Below are 15296 nucleotides of genomic sequence, written 5' to 3'. Positions count from 1 at the left end.
GAAATGTCTCAGATACTGAGCCCTTCTGCTCAAGGCCTGGGGTTGTGCGCCTGCCAAGGCAAACAAGGGGGGAATAACAAATGCTAATAATGCTGCCCGAGAGACACTTTGTTGGAGACTCATCTCAGCCACTAATGCAGGGGGTCAGCAGGAAGAGTGGCCATCAGTTTATCCTTCCAAATAAAAAAGCTTCTCACAACAGCGGCAATGTAAGTGCGCAGGTGCAAGCAAGCTTCAAGGGATTTTGACACTCATGCTGACCAATATTTGAGCAGCCCCTAGTTTCTGGTGGTGAGAAATGTTGAAAAAAAATCCAACATGTTTTGTTCTTTTTTCTGACGGGGGAAGTCTGCTAGGTCTGGTCTACCATTGTGTGCCCGGGTGCCATGCAGGCAGGACAAACAGAAGGCCCAGGTGGTGGAGGCCCTGACGCGCAAGGGTGCTGCCCTGTGCGAGATCTTTCTCGCTCACCAGGAGGCCGGTCGGGGAGACGGGCAGCCCCCACCGGGCAGCCCGCCGCCTGCGGCTGACGGTGGGGAGGCGCCCCCCGCCCCTGACGAGCAGGTCCCGTCGGTGGCTGACCTGAACCGCATCTACGCCGAGCTGCTCAAGTGGGCCGACCCTGGCGACTCCAAGGTGGGAAAGGGGACCAGTGAACTCTGTTTATTTTTTTTTATTTATTCATGCTGTCAGCCAAGACAGGAGTTGCAGGCTGTATACTGTAAAAATTCTTACACATTTAAAAAGAGGAAAAAAAAAACAAATCAGTGAAACGATACAATTTGCTAATGCTTGCAATGTTAGCATACAGAATGCACAATACACACTGATTTACAAGGAAAAAACTATACACAGAAACAAATCATAATTCAGCAAGTGCATGGATGACAAGTGTTGGTTACAGCATACCAGGAATTTATCATACCGTCAACAAGTACTTTGTCAAAGCGCTTTCAAATGGTACTGGTGCTGTAACAACGACAATTTTATGTGGCAGCTTGTTCCATTAGACTGAACTACAAAGGAATACTTGAAGCAGTCGGTTCTGTACTTTAGTGGTTTCATGTGTTTTGAATGTTTTGTTCTTGACTGAGAAATAATGTCTGGTGAGATGTGTTTCATAATATCTACCTGACAGTTAGCATTCAGAATATCCAGTCAGGAAAACCAGTCTACAGTATTTTATTCTTTGATGCAATGTAACGATCCCGGCGTTTTTTCTGACTTCTGTAACAGACTATGTTCTAGTGTAGGCACTATAGAAAAATTTAAGCGCACTGTTCTGAACCCGCTCGCAATTCTATATCAGTAATCCCTTCTTATAACGAAGTCAGCCAGACGGCGGAAAAATTCGTTATAAGCGGTAATTCAATATAAGCGACCTCCCAAGAAAATCCAAAGCAGTCGAGCTCCTCATATCTGGCGTATTTTTGGCATATTTTGATTTGATAGCTCTGCTAGTTCTATTCTGTCTGTAGGGTTAGACACCATCATGCTTTCGGGTTTCTTATCATATCTTTCATCTGCTGAGATACCTTATTTACACGATTATAAGGCGACTTGATTGTAAGTCGACCTCCCCACATCACTCATCCACACTTGCGCCATCGTCCTCACTAGCGCTGCCGTCGTGATCACTGCTGCGGTCCCACAGCTTGTCATTCTAAAATCATCGTGCAGTGAAATCCCGCACTTCGCAAACAGCCACATCGCGACATCACGGGGAACAGCTGAAAATTTTCCTCGCTGCAGCTTCCACACCTGTATCATCTATTGCGAACGTCGAACGTGCGGCCTGGTGCGCAGTTGTTTGTTTCTTCGGCGTAAAGAATGATAGCCATCTTGAATGTAGCCGTGACAAAGCGCCAGTCGCTTGCCGGACGTGGAGCACAAATGACGAATGACAAAGCGCTACATTAAAAACTGGTGAAACTCGGCTGGCAGTAGTCAAATGTGCCAGAGCCAAAGATAGTGCTGGCATAGCAGCTGCTCAAGGCCAGCACCAAGAGCGATGCTATGGAGCCGCGCAGCAAAAATGCTACCGCGCTTTGATGCTTTGGTTTTCTGGTGTTGCTTTGGTTTCGATGCTAAGTTGACCCCCCCCCCCCCCAACTTTGGATCTTCAAATTTTGAAAAACATTTCGACTTACAATCATGTAAATACGGTAGCTTGCGGGTATCCTGTCGAACCTTCCTACCGCCAGCTACTACTCCGCACTCTGAGATTATTGTTCATTGTTTGAACATTAAAATCATCTTCCTCAGTGGAAGCCGAATATCTGTTCTGCAGCGAAATCCTGAATTCCACCACTTTCCCTCTTACTGCTAACTCGTTAATGGGCTTCTACATCACTAGCTTCTTTCGTTCCCTCTCCAAATCTAGGCTGATTTGAGACCCCACGGCCTCCACATCCTGCACATTGCCAGGGTGAGCACTTAGTACGAAGTCGATTTCATTTTTAGTCTCACCATTGGGGCTCTTCCAGGTCCACTTCCTGTTCTCGTTTGCAGAAGAAGGTATTCATGATGCGTATATTGTTTCTCTCTGCGAATTCAACTAATAGCTCTCCCCTCATAAAACATAGTGAGCTGGCAGTGTTCTCTTGTTTTTCATTATAAGTTGTGGTAGAAGGATCCTATAGCGTGCATGCATATTCCAGAGCTGATCGTACACGAGCTTTGCGGAGAGGATCATTTGTGCGCGTGAAGAATGCAGGCACCTTCGCAGGGGTGTGTACCAGAGGAAGAGCACCAATAGGACAGTCAGTGCAGAAAGCAGTTGCAGTGATGCGAGGTCAGCTCAGTTTGTGCATAGGGCAGTCTTCCCAGTTTTGATGCTGCACATATGTTGTCTTGCTAATTGTGAAGCGCAAAGCATGATCATGATGAGTTAGACAGGCACAGCACATTGGTGGGTCTAAAAGTAAAAATGCATAGAATCAAGGCAATGTTCAACACCCTTGCAAGGCAACAGCAGTTCACAATTGGTAGCGAGGTGCTGGAAGGGGTAAGGGAATGCATCTCCTTGGGGCGCCTAGGCAGAGACCGCAGATGCGGGTCAAGAGAGGAAAATAACTGGAAGAATAAGAATGGGGTGGAATGCATTTGGCAGGTTCTCCTAGCTGGTTAGGGCATGTGGGCAGCATGGCTGGTGGGTAGCAGGGCTTGGCCAAAAGTTAGGTGGGCGGATGTGGACAGAGCAAGTCCCTCCGAGTGAAACCCCTCACGTGCTATGCAGGTGGCCCCCTTTGTGGAAAAGCACGCCATGGCGCTGCGGCATCATGGCCGGGCAGCGCGTGTGCTCCTGCGCTTGCTGGAGGAGAAGCCCAGCATGGAGGTGGAGCGCCGGCTGCAGCAGGTATGGGATTGTTCTGATGGCAGTGGTGGGCCTTGTGTGTGTCATAATCACCTGATTTATGGGGGAAATGCCATTTTTGTGGCGACTGTGAGCAGTGTCACTGCGTTGCAGTTGCTATGGTGAAAACGTCCATCGCCGCCATTGCTCTTTGCCAAGAAACGAAACGCGGCAGAAGAAAAATTCAGCCACATTTTTAGTTGTGAATCACATGCCACTGTAAAGCGGTAAACATAAGCTGCTTCATTCATCCAGTGGATTCAATGAATAACAACAATATTTTTCAGATATCTTTTGTGCATCATAAAAGCTTGAGGTGTGCATAAAATATCGTATATACTCGTGTAATGAACCCACTTTTTTTCCAGAAATGTTGACATTAGTTTGGGGGTAACGTTCATTACGCGGGAAAAAAGTTTTAGGAGTTTGTTTTCGGATGGGTCGAAATTTCATATAGTACCTCCTTGCCCGATCCCCCGATTTTGTGGTAGCTGACGAGATAACGCCCACATGCTGAACACCAGCCCTGAATCATAAGCGAAGTTAAAAAAACACACAGGATGGTAAGAGTGTGTGCGTGCGAATGTTTAAGACCAATAGCTTACAGCACACAATGTCTCGGCACTCTGCCAAGTTTGCCTAGCGCAGCATCCTTTCCTTTTCCCCACCCCTGTGGCAGGAGTTCTCCTCAAAAGACAGACAAGTGATGATGTTATCAGCAGCAGGCAGCATCTTGGAGCACTGCCAAGGTCTGTGCTGCGCACCTTCCCCCTCCTCCACTTCTCTGGCAGGAGCTCTTCAAACAAACAAGTGGTGATGTTATCGGGGGTGGGCAGCATCTTGGGGCTGCCTGCGGAGGGCAGGAAAACTGAGGAACCCGCTGCAAGCTAAAGGCTGAAAAAAAAAAAAAAAGTAAATTCTAGCTGACAAAAGTGGGTGGGCGGGTTCATTATGGGAGTGGGTTCATTACGCCAGTATGTACGGTCGGTCATGTACGCAACTAGGCATGGCTTTGCAGTGATAGAGGGAACCCACTGCAGCCCCAGATGAAAATTAAGACATTTTACACTTATCTTGAGGGGACTCACTCGCTGCCATGCTGAATAATCAGTACGCCGTGATTACTTGCTGCCTGCAACATTGCTGGACATAAGTTGCGGCTGGGATCGGAGGGCTGTGCAGGTGGTAATTTACGTTATTCATTCCTTTTATTCAGGAACTGCAGGAACTGCAAGTTGCAGTGGTTCGGCTTTTTTCATTTTTCTGCAGTAAATAAATTAAGGGATGAGCTAAAACTCCTGTAGGCTTTGGCAGACAAGCACAGCAGAGCGGACTCACATGGCTAAGGCTAGCTGCAGTGATCAGACTGAAAGGCTTCCCGTGTTCTGTTATTTGTGGAATATCGCAGGCCCTCCTTCATTAAAGGCAAGAGAAAAACCCATGCCAAGCTGGGAACTAGGAGACTGCAAGTGGTTCTCTGTATGCACAGCCTGAAGAAGGTTGCAAGCTAGTACAATGTACCTGTCATGTTCTCCGCACCCGGAAAGCTGAGCAAGTTATACTAAGGCAAAAAAATCAAGTCCAGCGCAAAAAGAGGCATGGCAGGCCTTTAGTTTCCTGTGCCGTCGGCATGGTGTATGATATCGCACTGACATGTGGAAGGGTCTACATAGGCCAGACGGGTCATAACATCAATGACACGTCACGGGAGCATGAGAGATCGCTAGACAATGGAGGGGGGTCGAATTTGCGACCCTTCTGTAAAGAATGCAAGTGTGAGCCAGAGCTTAGCAGTATTAGGATACTAGGCAGGAGTGGCGATCAGGTGGTGTGAGATACTTGAGGCCTTTTTGATTAAAAAAAAAGAAGGAAAGCACATATGTTTATAACCCCCTCTGTGGCCCTTTGAAGAAATGACATTTCCTACCTTGAAAGTTCTTCATGAAGGCATGTACCACTCGAGATTCCTTCCTTTCACGTCTAGTGTTCTGTGCACTGTATCAATGACATTACTAACGTTATAACTACCCCTGTTCAAATTAGATTATTTGCAGATGACTGCGTTTTATTTCACCAAATTACTTGCCAAGATGATCAAGTTTTACTAAACTCCAATCTTCAGAACATACATACATGGTGTAATAAATGGGACATGAAGCTAAACTTAGAGAAAACAGTATACATGACGATAACTAACAAAAAGGCTTCCTTCTCATTTCCTTACAATACTTCATCTCACCTTCTGACCGAAGTCAGCGAGTACAAGTATCTAGGAGTTACAATAACGAAAACCTTAGCTGGAATAAACATGTATCAAACATATGCTCCTCAGCCTTTCGTAAACTCTGCTTTCTTAGACATAAACTAAAGCTTGCCCCACCTGAACTTAAAAAATTAACCTACTTTTCAATAATAAGGCCATCACTAGAATATGCGTGCACCGTCTGGGATCCCTACACTAAACGTAACATCGAGGCCCTTTAAATTATTCAACGCAAAGCCGTCCGTTTTATTTTTTCAAAGTATCGTGTAACTGACTCACCAACGACCCTCATGCAAACTCACGGTATTGAAACATTACAGCTGCGCCGGAAAATTCAAAGACTGAAACTACTTTTCTTACTAAAAAACCATAAACTGTCTATGAATGCAGACCCCTTCCTTAAACCTAACACTACGTGCCAAACACGAAATCATCATACACAATAATTAACCCCTTACAGTGCTAGGATTAACGCCTTTAAATTCTCATTTTTTCCACGCACCATCGAGGAGTGGAACAGGTGTTCGCCAGATCTCTTAAGCAGAGCTGATTCTTTTGACTCAATGTTTTCTTCACAGCATTTAATTTGAGAGCCGTTTTCTGCATTCACTTTTTGTATTTTGCATCTGAGCCTTGTATTTATTGCTGTATTTTGTGTTACAACTTGTATTTAACATTTTTTCAATTTTGCTAAACCTGTTCTTTTTTGCATATATTATGTACTCGCCCCTCCTGCTTGGGCCTACTGTAGGCCTGCAGTATGTTCTAAATAAATAAAATGAAATAAATAAATAATGGGTGTTTGTCGTATATTGTGGTGAGGTTTATTATTACAGTGGAATCCTGATTATGCGCCCCCCCATTCATGTGCCAACCTACATTTTATGAGGAATTTGTGTAGGCCTGGCAAGTCTTCCACAAGCATAATGCATTAAAAGCCTCAATTATGCAACAGAAAAATATGCACATCCCTGATGGCTGCCAACAGCTCGGGCTTGGACTCCACGCGTACAACTTGCGGCTGTCGGTGGGCTCGCCTAGCTCGTTTTTTTGCGCACTTCGCTGACGAAGGTGTTACGGAACTCATCTGAACGTTCATACCTGCATGAAGTTATTGTAGAGGAGTTAAGAACATTAGACATATCTATGATCAACGACGGCTGTGCAGCTTCAGTGTGGAGCATGTTAGGCTTACTGAGCAAGCTGGGAGCAAGCAGCACGCTGTCACCCGGTGGGCCGCATATCACTGCAGCATGCGCGCCGCTGGCACATCCGCGTTACAGGCGAATATCGTGGTTTCTTTTTTTCTTTATGATGCAAATTCCTAGTGCAGACGCTGCTGCTGCGGAGTGACAGTGGTTCTAAAGTCTGAACAGAAGACATGTTGCTGGTGTGGTTGTACTGCATGCCGCAAAGCATCTTTGAAGGGACTGAGCAGATATTTCAGACGCTTTGGCCAAATCATCGTTTTCGAGGTGCACTCACACTTGCAAACACGAGTGTGAGTGAGTGGATGTGAGTGGAGATGGGTGTGAGTTCGAGGGATGAGTGGATGTGAGAGTAAGTGGCTGGGAGTGTGAGCGAGTGGATGTGAGTGTAAGTGACTGAGTGGACGTGAGTGTGAATGAGTGGATTGAGTGGAGATGAGTATGAGTTCGAGTGATGAGTGCACTTAAGTGAAGTGGCTGTGAGTGGAGATGAGTGTGAGTTCGAGGGATGAGTGGATGTGAGTGTAAGTGGCTGTGAGTGAGTGGATGTGAGTGGAGATGAGGGCATTCAAGTGATGAGTGAATGTGAGCGTGAGCGGACATGAGTGTGAGTGAGTGGAAATGAGTGCGAGCTCGAGGGATGAGTGGATGTGAGTGTAAGTAGCTGTGAGTGTGAGTGAGTTAATGTGAGTGGAGATGAGTGAGTTCGAGTGATGAGTGAATGTGAGCATGAGCGGACATGAGTGTGAGTGAGTTGATGCGAGTGGAGATGAGTGCAAGTTCGAGTGATGTGTGGATGTGAGTGTAAGTGGTTGTTAGTGTGTGGGCTAGTGGACGTGAGTGTGAGTGCGAATGAGTGGATTGAGTGCAGATGAGCGGATGTTAGGGGAGATGAGTTCGAGTGATGAGTGAATGTGAGAGTAAGTGGCTGTGAGTGAGTTAATATGAGTGTGAGCTCGAGTGATCAGTGAATGTGAGTGTAAGTGGCTGTGAGTCTGAGTGGACATGAGTTTGAGTGAGTGGATATGAGGGCGTTCGAGTGATGAGTGAATGGGAGCGTGAGTGTGAGTGAGCAGACTTGAGTGGGAGTGAGTGGAGATGAGTGCGAGTTCGAAGGATGAGTGGATGCGAGTGTGAGTTAATGTGAGTGGAGATGAGCGTGAGTTCAAGTGATGAGTGGATGAGAGTGTAAGTACGTGTGAGTGGATGTCAGCGTGAGTGAGTGGAGATGAGTGAGTTCCAGTGATGAGTGAGCGTGAGTGAGTGGATGTGAGTGCGAATAAGTGGATTGAGTGCACATGAGTGTGAGTTCGAGCGATGAGTGGGTGTGAGTGTAAGTGGAGATGAGTGTGAGTTCGAGTGATGAGTGGATCTTAGTGTGAGTGTGAGTGCGAATGAATGGATTGAGTGCAGATGAGTGGAGATGAGTTTGAGTGATGAGTGGCTGTGAGTGTGATTGGATATGGGTTTGAGTGTGAATGAGTGGATGTGAGCGTGAGTGTTACTGAGCCAACCCTCATGGTGCCGAGGTATGCTTGTGCAAGGTTTTTGATTCTACGACACCCATATATAGGACGGCTTCGTGCAGTCCCCTGAAAGTTGTATAATTGAGGTTCTACTGTATTTGTTTTTATTTTTTTTTATGTTTCTGTCTGCTTTTGCTTCGAATGCATGACACTGCTTTTGGCGAGAAAATTTTTTATTCCTCTCTTTAGTTTTGAAAGTCATTGATCAGAAGCACAGGGGATAAGAAGGTGTTTGTGATTACATGTGTCTTGTTTCATGCTGATTTGCGGTCACTTGCTAAGTTTGAAGCGATAATGCGCTGCTTCGCATGCCTAAACTGGGTATTTCCGTCTAATGAATAGTTGGTAGTTTGCGCAAGATAAGAGGAAGCGACCTAGTTTATAACCAGTTCACATGCCAAAAAAGACAGTAACACTGACGAGCTCACTCCGAAGTGAGAGGCTCCACTTCAGAGTGCCATGATGGCTTTTATCTCATTGGGTCCTTGAGCATCTGCTATTGAGCCTGTGTAATGTGTGTGATGTCACTGTCTGGTTTCTTCGACAGTTTTCACTGCTTTCGAGCTGCCATGTCCTCTGTAGGAGTTTCGTCCAATCAGATGTGGCCAATTGAGATGATTTCAATTATGATAATCCGGGCCCCAGTTTCCTTACTTCTTCTGGTGCAATCATTCGTATATCTTTCACTGGTGGTATTGTGAGCGCATTGTAGATCTCAAAGCACAGCTTGTACAAGAGACCACTGTGGTGGGTTCTGCTGATTGCATGCGACGGTAGCAACAACTCATCAGCAGGCTCACGGACCAACTGGAGGCAACGTTGTTTCAGTGGACGAATGCCTTCGCTACCAAAAGTGATGTGATGCTATCAGTATACTTGTGCAGTTTCCAAAACCCACCAATAAATGACTGGTGCATGTTTCTTACGAGTGCCCTATTCCAAAGACTCATGCTTGGTGTATGACTCAAAGTCTCAGTGCCATTTGTTCTGCACTTTGAAGTAAGCCATTTAAAAGTCCCTGAATAGAGAGCATGCATGAGATTTTGGAAAATATGGCTCGGAAATAGAGTACAGGGGTATTTAATAATACTTAATAAAAAGACTCCCTGTACTGAAGGTTTCTGCACTGCTTTATGGCAAAATTAGAAGCAGCTCTCTGAAGAAGCTAGTTTTTTGTTGCAGTCCAGTCAGAACTCGGGATCTGTATCCAGATTGCCCGCTGAAACGTGCTTTTAAGTTTTACGGAGCAAATAAAGTTGCTCTGGATCGCTCATTGTCTTTAGGCTGAGCCTGCTCGTGGCAAGTTGCTGTTCATGTGGCATACCCTGCTGATGCTTGGTGCATTGTTGACGTTTTCTAATGTTTGGCACCCTTCCCTGTGAGCTGCATTAGTGTGTGAACAGTTGTAATGAATGGCACTGCTTGGCACACAGCTTGCATGGATTGGTTTAGTTTTTATTTATTTATTCAAATACCCTCGGGGCCGAAGGCATTAAAGAGGGGAGTGGGAAGGACATACATTGGGTCAGGTCCAGTGCAGCAGAAAAACAAAATAGAAGAAATGAAAATGCGGCAAAAAATGAACAAAACATAACACAAAATAAAGCAAGAGAAGGCAAAGGGAAAAAAAAAACAATTCCCCCCCAAAAAAGAGAACATTTCCGGCAGACAGCAATAAGACAACGAAAACGAACGCAAAATAAAACTGACTAAAATCTAGAAATTAAGATTACATAGGGCAGTCTTAAAAGAACTTGGGTTAGAAATATCGACAATGTGCCTGGGAAGGTGGTTCTAACTGTCTGAAGTGTTGGGGACAAAAGAAGAAAAAGCGTGTTTAGTGTGGCATGATGGAACACCTACTTTGCGAAGATGATCAATGCAGCCTGAAACACATGTAGGGGTAGTTAGTAGCTGGCTCTTAAGGACAGGATTGTAGTAATAGATTTTATGAAATGGGCATAAGCACGAAATTTTTCTGCGGAGTGAAAGAGGTGGCAATGATAAGGTAGTTTTCATAACAATAACACTGGAGATATGGTGACAATTGGAAAGTATGAAACGTGACGCACGGTTTTGAAGATTCGATTTTAGTAGCTTATTAGGACAGGCCAGGGTCCCAGACAGATGCTGCATATTCCAATTTAGGCCGAACAAGTGTTTTATAAAGGAGCAATTTTATTGAAGTAGAAGAAAGGGAGAAGTTTCTACGCAGGTACCGTAACATGCGGTTAGCATTGTTAGTAATAAATTCCGCGTGCAGATTCCAAGAAAGATTAGAACTTATGTGCACACCAAGGCACTTATACGAAGACACAGTTTCAAGAGGAATATTATTGAGGTTGTAAGCGGCTATTCCAGTGTTACGCCGAGAAACAAGCAAATGTTTACACTTATTAATGTTAAGTTCCATGTGCCATAATTTACACCATTCTGAAACTTGGTTAATATCAGATCGAAGGACAGAGGTGTCAGAGTCACTGTTAATTTCACGGTAAATAACGCAGTCGTCGTCAAAAAGACATACGAAAGAAGCAATGTTGTTAGGCAAGTCATTAATATAAATGAGAAAAAGTAGCGGCCCTAGAACAGAACCCTGGGGAATGCCTGAGCCCACTGGAGAGGAACGAGAGATGGATTTATTAGCAGTCACGTATTGCATTTCTTAAGCTCGTTCCCCAGCCTGGTGGCCCCCCCGTAAAGAGAAGGTCCTGTGGGGGGGCTAGGAGGAAGCAGTAATGCCTGCAAAACTTAGGATGCTTGTCCCATCACGGCTGTGCTGTGCTAGAGCACTAAAGGAATGTTTTCCTGCCGTGAACTTGATGTAGGGACAGCAGTGGGTATGCAGAATTGTTGAAATGGTTTTGCTTGCTCCTCACACAGGTTTACCAGCTGCTAGGATGGGAGCACTGTAGGCGACACCTCGAACGCAGCATGCTGGTCCGCTACCCATTGTCCTACAGGTTGTTTTGATGTTCATTAAAGGGTATGTGCTGCGTTTCTGTGTCGACTGATTTTTCAAAAGTTACACAAAAAATATGCTGCAGAGGCCCTGTGGTACAAAACCACTGGCAGGACCTCCCATTGTAGTAGTTGATGTGTCGGCTATTACGAAGTATTGCATATGTTGAACACTGATCACCCCCTTATGTAAAAGGATAGGGAAGCCACGCTGTTTATCCTAATGGCTTTCTCTGTTCAGGGCACCTGCTGGCACCGTGAAACTAAATTGCGTAACGTCTCTTGCATTAATTTTGCACGCTGCATCGGGTTTATGTGAAAGAAGCTAGCCTCATTATCCTAGTGTCGCTTCAGCATGTGTAATGTCTGGTGCTTGTGACATGATTACACTTCTTATGGTAGTTTCAAAACACCGTCCGCAACAGCTTGAATGCAAGCCAAGTTACAGAACGCCTGGCGAGCGTTGCGTCGGGTGGCATGTCTCTGCGTGAACAAGCATGGGTGGGATGTATTCTCCCTTCTAGGTATCCGCCATGGTGGCTGAGTGATTATAGTGCTCAGCTGCTGACTAGAAAAACGTGGGTATAATCCTGGCCGTAGCAGTCACATTTCGATCGAAGTGAAATGCTAGAGGCCTGCGTACTATGCGATATCACTGCACGTTAAAGAACCCTAGGTGGTCGAAATTTCCAGAGCCCTTCACTACAGCATCCCTCATAGCCTGAGCCACTTTGGGACGTTAAACCCCCATAGACCATAAACCTTCTAGGTATCTATAGCCACTTTTTATGTATCGAACACTCTCGACTTTCTTCGAGTGCACTACTTCCAAGTTCATGGTTAACGAGCGCAAAAAGACGAAGACAACACAAGCGCTGTTGTCCGTATCGTGAGTGTTTTCCTTCCATTGTGTTCGCCTTTTTTGACGCTGCAGTTATGTCCAAGCTAAGCAACCAACTTGCCCAAAAGCTGTCTACTAAAACACAAGCACTCCGGGTTTGACAATTTACTAAGGGAATAATTACCAGGGCTCCAGGACTGCTCCCAGCCATTCTTTTTTTATAAACTAGAGATGAATGATGTCAGCGTGCTATTTTTTGAATGCTCAAAGCCATGCACCACCTGGTGACAGCCAAGGGAACCAGAAGCGCTTGTCTCAGAGCTGTACAGTGACACAGTAATGCTGATTATAAGGCGACGTTCAGAAAAATAGTGACCTGGGGTTGATCTATATGCTGGGTCAAAAGTCGTGACCGAGGGCAGTGTAGTGCCCTATACATGCATTATAGCTTTCGGAGGCTGCTGAAGTGTGTCTGCTTAAAAAATACAAATTTATATTGAGATATGGAAAAAAGCAGCACTGCGGGGAACTAGACCATGTGACCAGTCACATGCGCCCAGGAGGATTTTGGCATGTTTTAGCATGCCTTTTTGAAAAAGTTGTTGGGCTAGTTGGCTTGTTACTTGAAATGCCATCAATGGTTATGCGCATAAAAGGCGACAAGAAGAGAGAAGACGCGACAGGACGAGCGCAAACTAACAACTGGTTTATTTAGAAGCTGACGCCTCTGGATATAAGACATGTAGGCGCATGGGTGGTGGATACACCCACAGCATGCCTGGTAAACGTGATAACACCATCATACCATACAAGACATTTTAACAAGGCCGACTCGCTTCTGTATAAGGTGAGTGGCGTATCGCTAACGCATTTGTGCGCATTCTCAATCAAAAAGGATTTCATTATCTTGTACACCACGGCGTTGCTGCCCCGGCCAAGAATCCTGATCTCGCGGCCTGCAATGGCATTTTTGGCAATGTTCGGTCGAATTCATGCTACTGTCCCCATCTCTTAACGTGCGTTCATGCTCCCCTGCGTGATCGTTAACACATCTTGTCTGGCCAACGTAGGCCTTTCCACATGTGTGTGGAATCTCAGAGACAACACCTTTTGTGCATTTAATGTAGGGCTTGCCATGCTTTTTGGTACATCCGGTCGGCCTGGTTCTCTCCTTTGCCTTGAGTGAGCAGAGTTGGCCTAACTTCACAGGTGCTGAAAAAACACCACAGACACTCCATACCTGATGGCCATTTTTTTCAAGTTGTGTGCCACCTTATGTGTGTAATGTACTACTGCTGGCTTCGTGCCTTCCTTTGGGCCCTTTTGTGCGCGTGTCCTTTCATTTTCTGCAGGCATTTCACTCACTGCCTCCAGGTTCGTGTAGGGTAGCCCGCATTGACCAACCGGGACACTTGTCTCATGAGACTCTCACCCATTCTATGCGGATATGATGTGAGCGCAGACTCAACACACATTGCAGCAACACTTCATTTTAACGTACAAAAACTGTGGGCTATTATAATTTGGTTTAGAAGAGCTTCTTGTTGGTCTGTTTGGTGCATGGTTGGACGAGTTGCGCACACAGGAAGACAGTAAGAACACAAACTGTCAACTGGTTTTATTAACAGCACTCAGAATTATACAGTCAGTGTGCACAAGTGTCTAAAAAAAGGAGAATACGTGAGAAGGGTGGCAGATCAAAATAAGCCACGCAGAAAGTTCTTTTCCACATTGTACAGCATTACTAAAGTATCACTGATACAGTTATCGTCTTTGCTCTTGATGTGGCACGCTTCTAAAAGTTCACGCGCTACTTTGTCTTTGCTCCTGCCCAGAATCTCAATGCTCTAGAACCGTGGTTCAAAACCTGTGCATGCAGTGCAATGAGCAAGCAAGTTTGCTCCTATTTAGACCAAATTGACCATGCATGCCCGTGCATTCAAAACCTGTACATGTAGTGCAATGAGCAAGCAAGTTCGCTCCTTCTTTAGTACAAATTGACCATGCATTAAAACCTGTACATGTAGTGCAATGAGCAACCAAGTTCGCTCCTTCTTTAGTTCAAATTGACCATGCATGCCCATGCATTCAAAACCTGTACATGTAGTGCAATGAGCAAGCAAGTTCGCTCCTTCTTTAGTCCAAATTGACCATGCATGCCCATGCATTCAAAACCTGTACATGTAGTGCAATGAGCAAGCAAGTTCGCTCCTTCTTTAGTCCAAATTGACAATGCATGCCCATGCATTCAAAACCTGTACATGTAGTGCAATGAGCAAGCAAGTTCTATTGTCCAAATTGACAATGCATTCAAAACCTGTACATGTAGTGCAATGAGCAAGCAAGTTCGCTCCTTCTTTAGTCCAAATTGACCATGCATGCCCATGCATTCAAAACCTGTACATGTAGTGCAATGAGCAAGCAAGTTCTTTTGTCCAAATTGACCATGCATGCCCATGCATTCAAAACCTGTACATGTAGTGCAATGAGCAAGCAAGTTCGCTCCTTCTTTAGTCCAAATTGACCATGCATGCCCATGCATTCAAAACCTGTACATGTAGTGCAATGAGCAAGCAAGTTCTTTTGTCCAAATTGACCATGCATTCAAAACCTGTACATGTAGTGCAATGAGCAAGCAAGTTCTTTAGTCCAAATTGACCATGCATGCCCATGCATTCAAAACCTGTACATGTAGTGCAATGAGCAAGCAAGTTTTTTAGTCCAAATTGACCATGCATGCCCATGCATTCAAAACCTGTACATGTAGTGCAATGAGAAAGCAAGTTCTTTAGTCCAAATTGACCATGCATGCCCATGCATTCAAAACCTGTACATGTAGTGCAATGAGAAAACAAGTTCTTTTGTCCAAATTGACCATGCATGCCCATGCATTCAAAACCTGTACATGTAGTGCAATGAGCAAGCAAGTTCTTTAGTCCAAATTGACCATGCATGCCCATGCATTCAAAACCTGTACATGTAGTGCAATGAGAAAGCAAGTTCTTTTGTCCAAATTGACCATGCATGCCCATGCATTCAAAACCTGTACATGTAGTGCAATGAGCAAGCAAGTGCTTTAGTCCAAATTGACCATGCATGCCCATGCATTTAAAACCTGTACATGTAGTGCAATGAGAAAGCA

General features: G+C 45.2%; 1 protein-coding gene across 2 annotated transcripts in view; it reads left to right on the top strand.

Moving 5' to 3' along the window:
- TppII (Tripeptidyl-peptidase II) overlaps positions 1-11352 on the top strand; it is a 148477-nt gene extending 137125 nt beyond the window's left edge. For both annotated transcript variants that reach the window (XM_077657037.1, XM_077657036.1), the window contains exons 27-29: positions 393-636; positions 3239-3358; positions 11236-11352. In XM_077657037.1, coding sequence (XP_077513163.1) covers positions 393-636; positions 3239-3358; positions 11236-11325 — 454 coding nt within the window. In that variant the 3' untranslated portion in view covers positions 11326-11352. The remainder of the gene's footprint in view (positions 1-392; positions 637-3238; positions 3359-11235) is intronic.
- Positions 11353-15296: the final 3944 nt, after the last annotated feature.

This window comes from Amblyomma americanum, chromosome 3, assembly GCF_052857255.1.
Source record: "Amblyomma americanum isolate KBUSLIRL-KWMA chromosome 3, ASM5285725v1, whole genome shotgun sequence".
Taxonomy (NCBI): Eukaryota; Metazoa; Arthropoda; class Arachnida; order Ixodida; family Ixodidae; genus Amblyomma; species Amblyomma americanum.
Note: the sequence above shows the minus strand (reverse complement) of the source record. Positions and strands in the feature narration are given on the sequence as shown.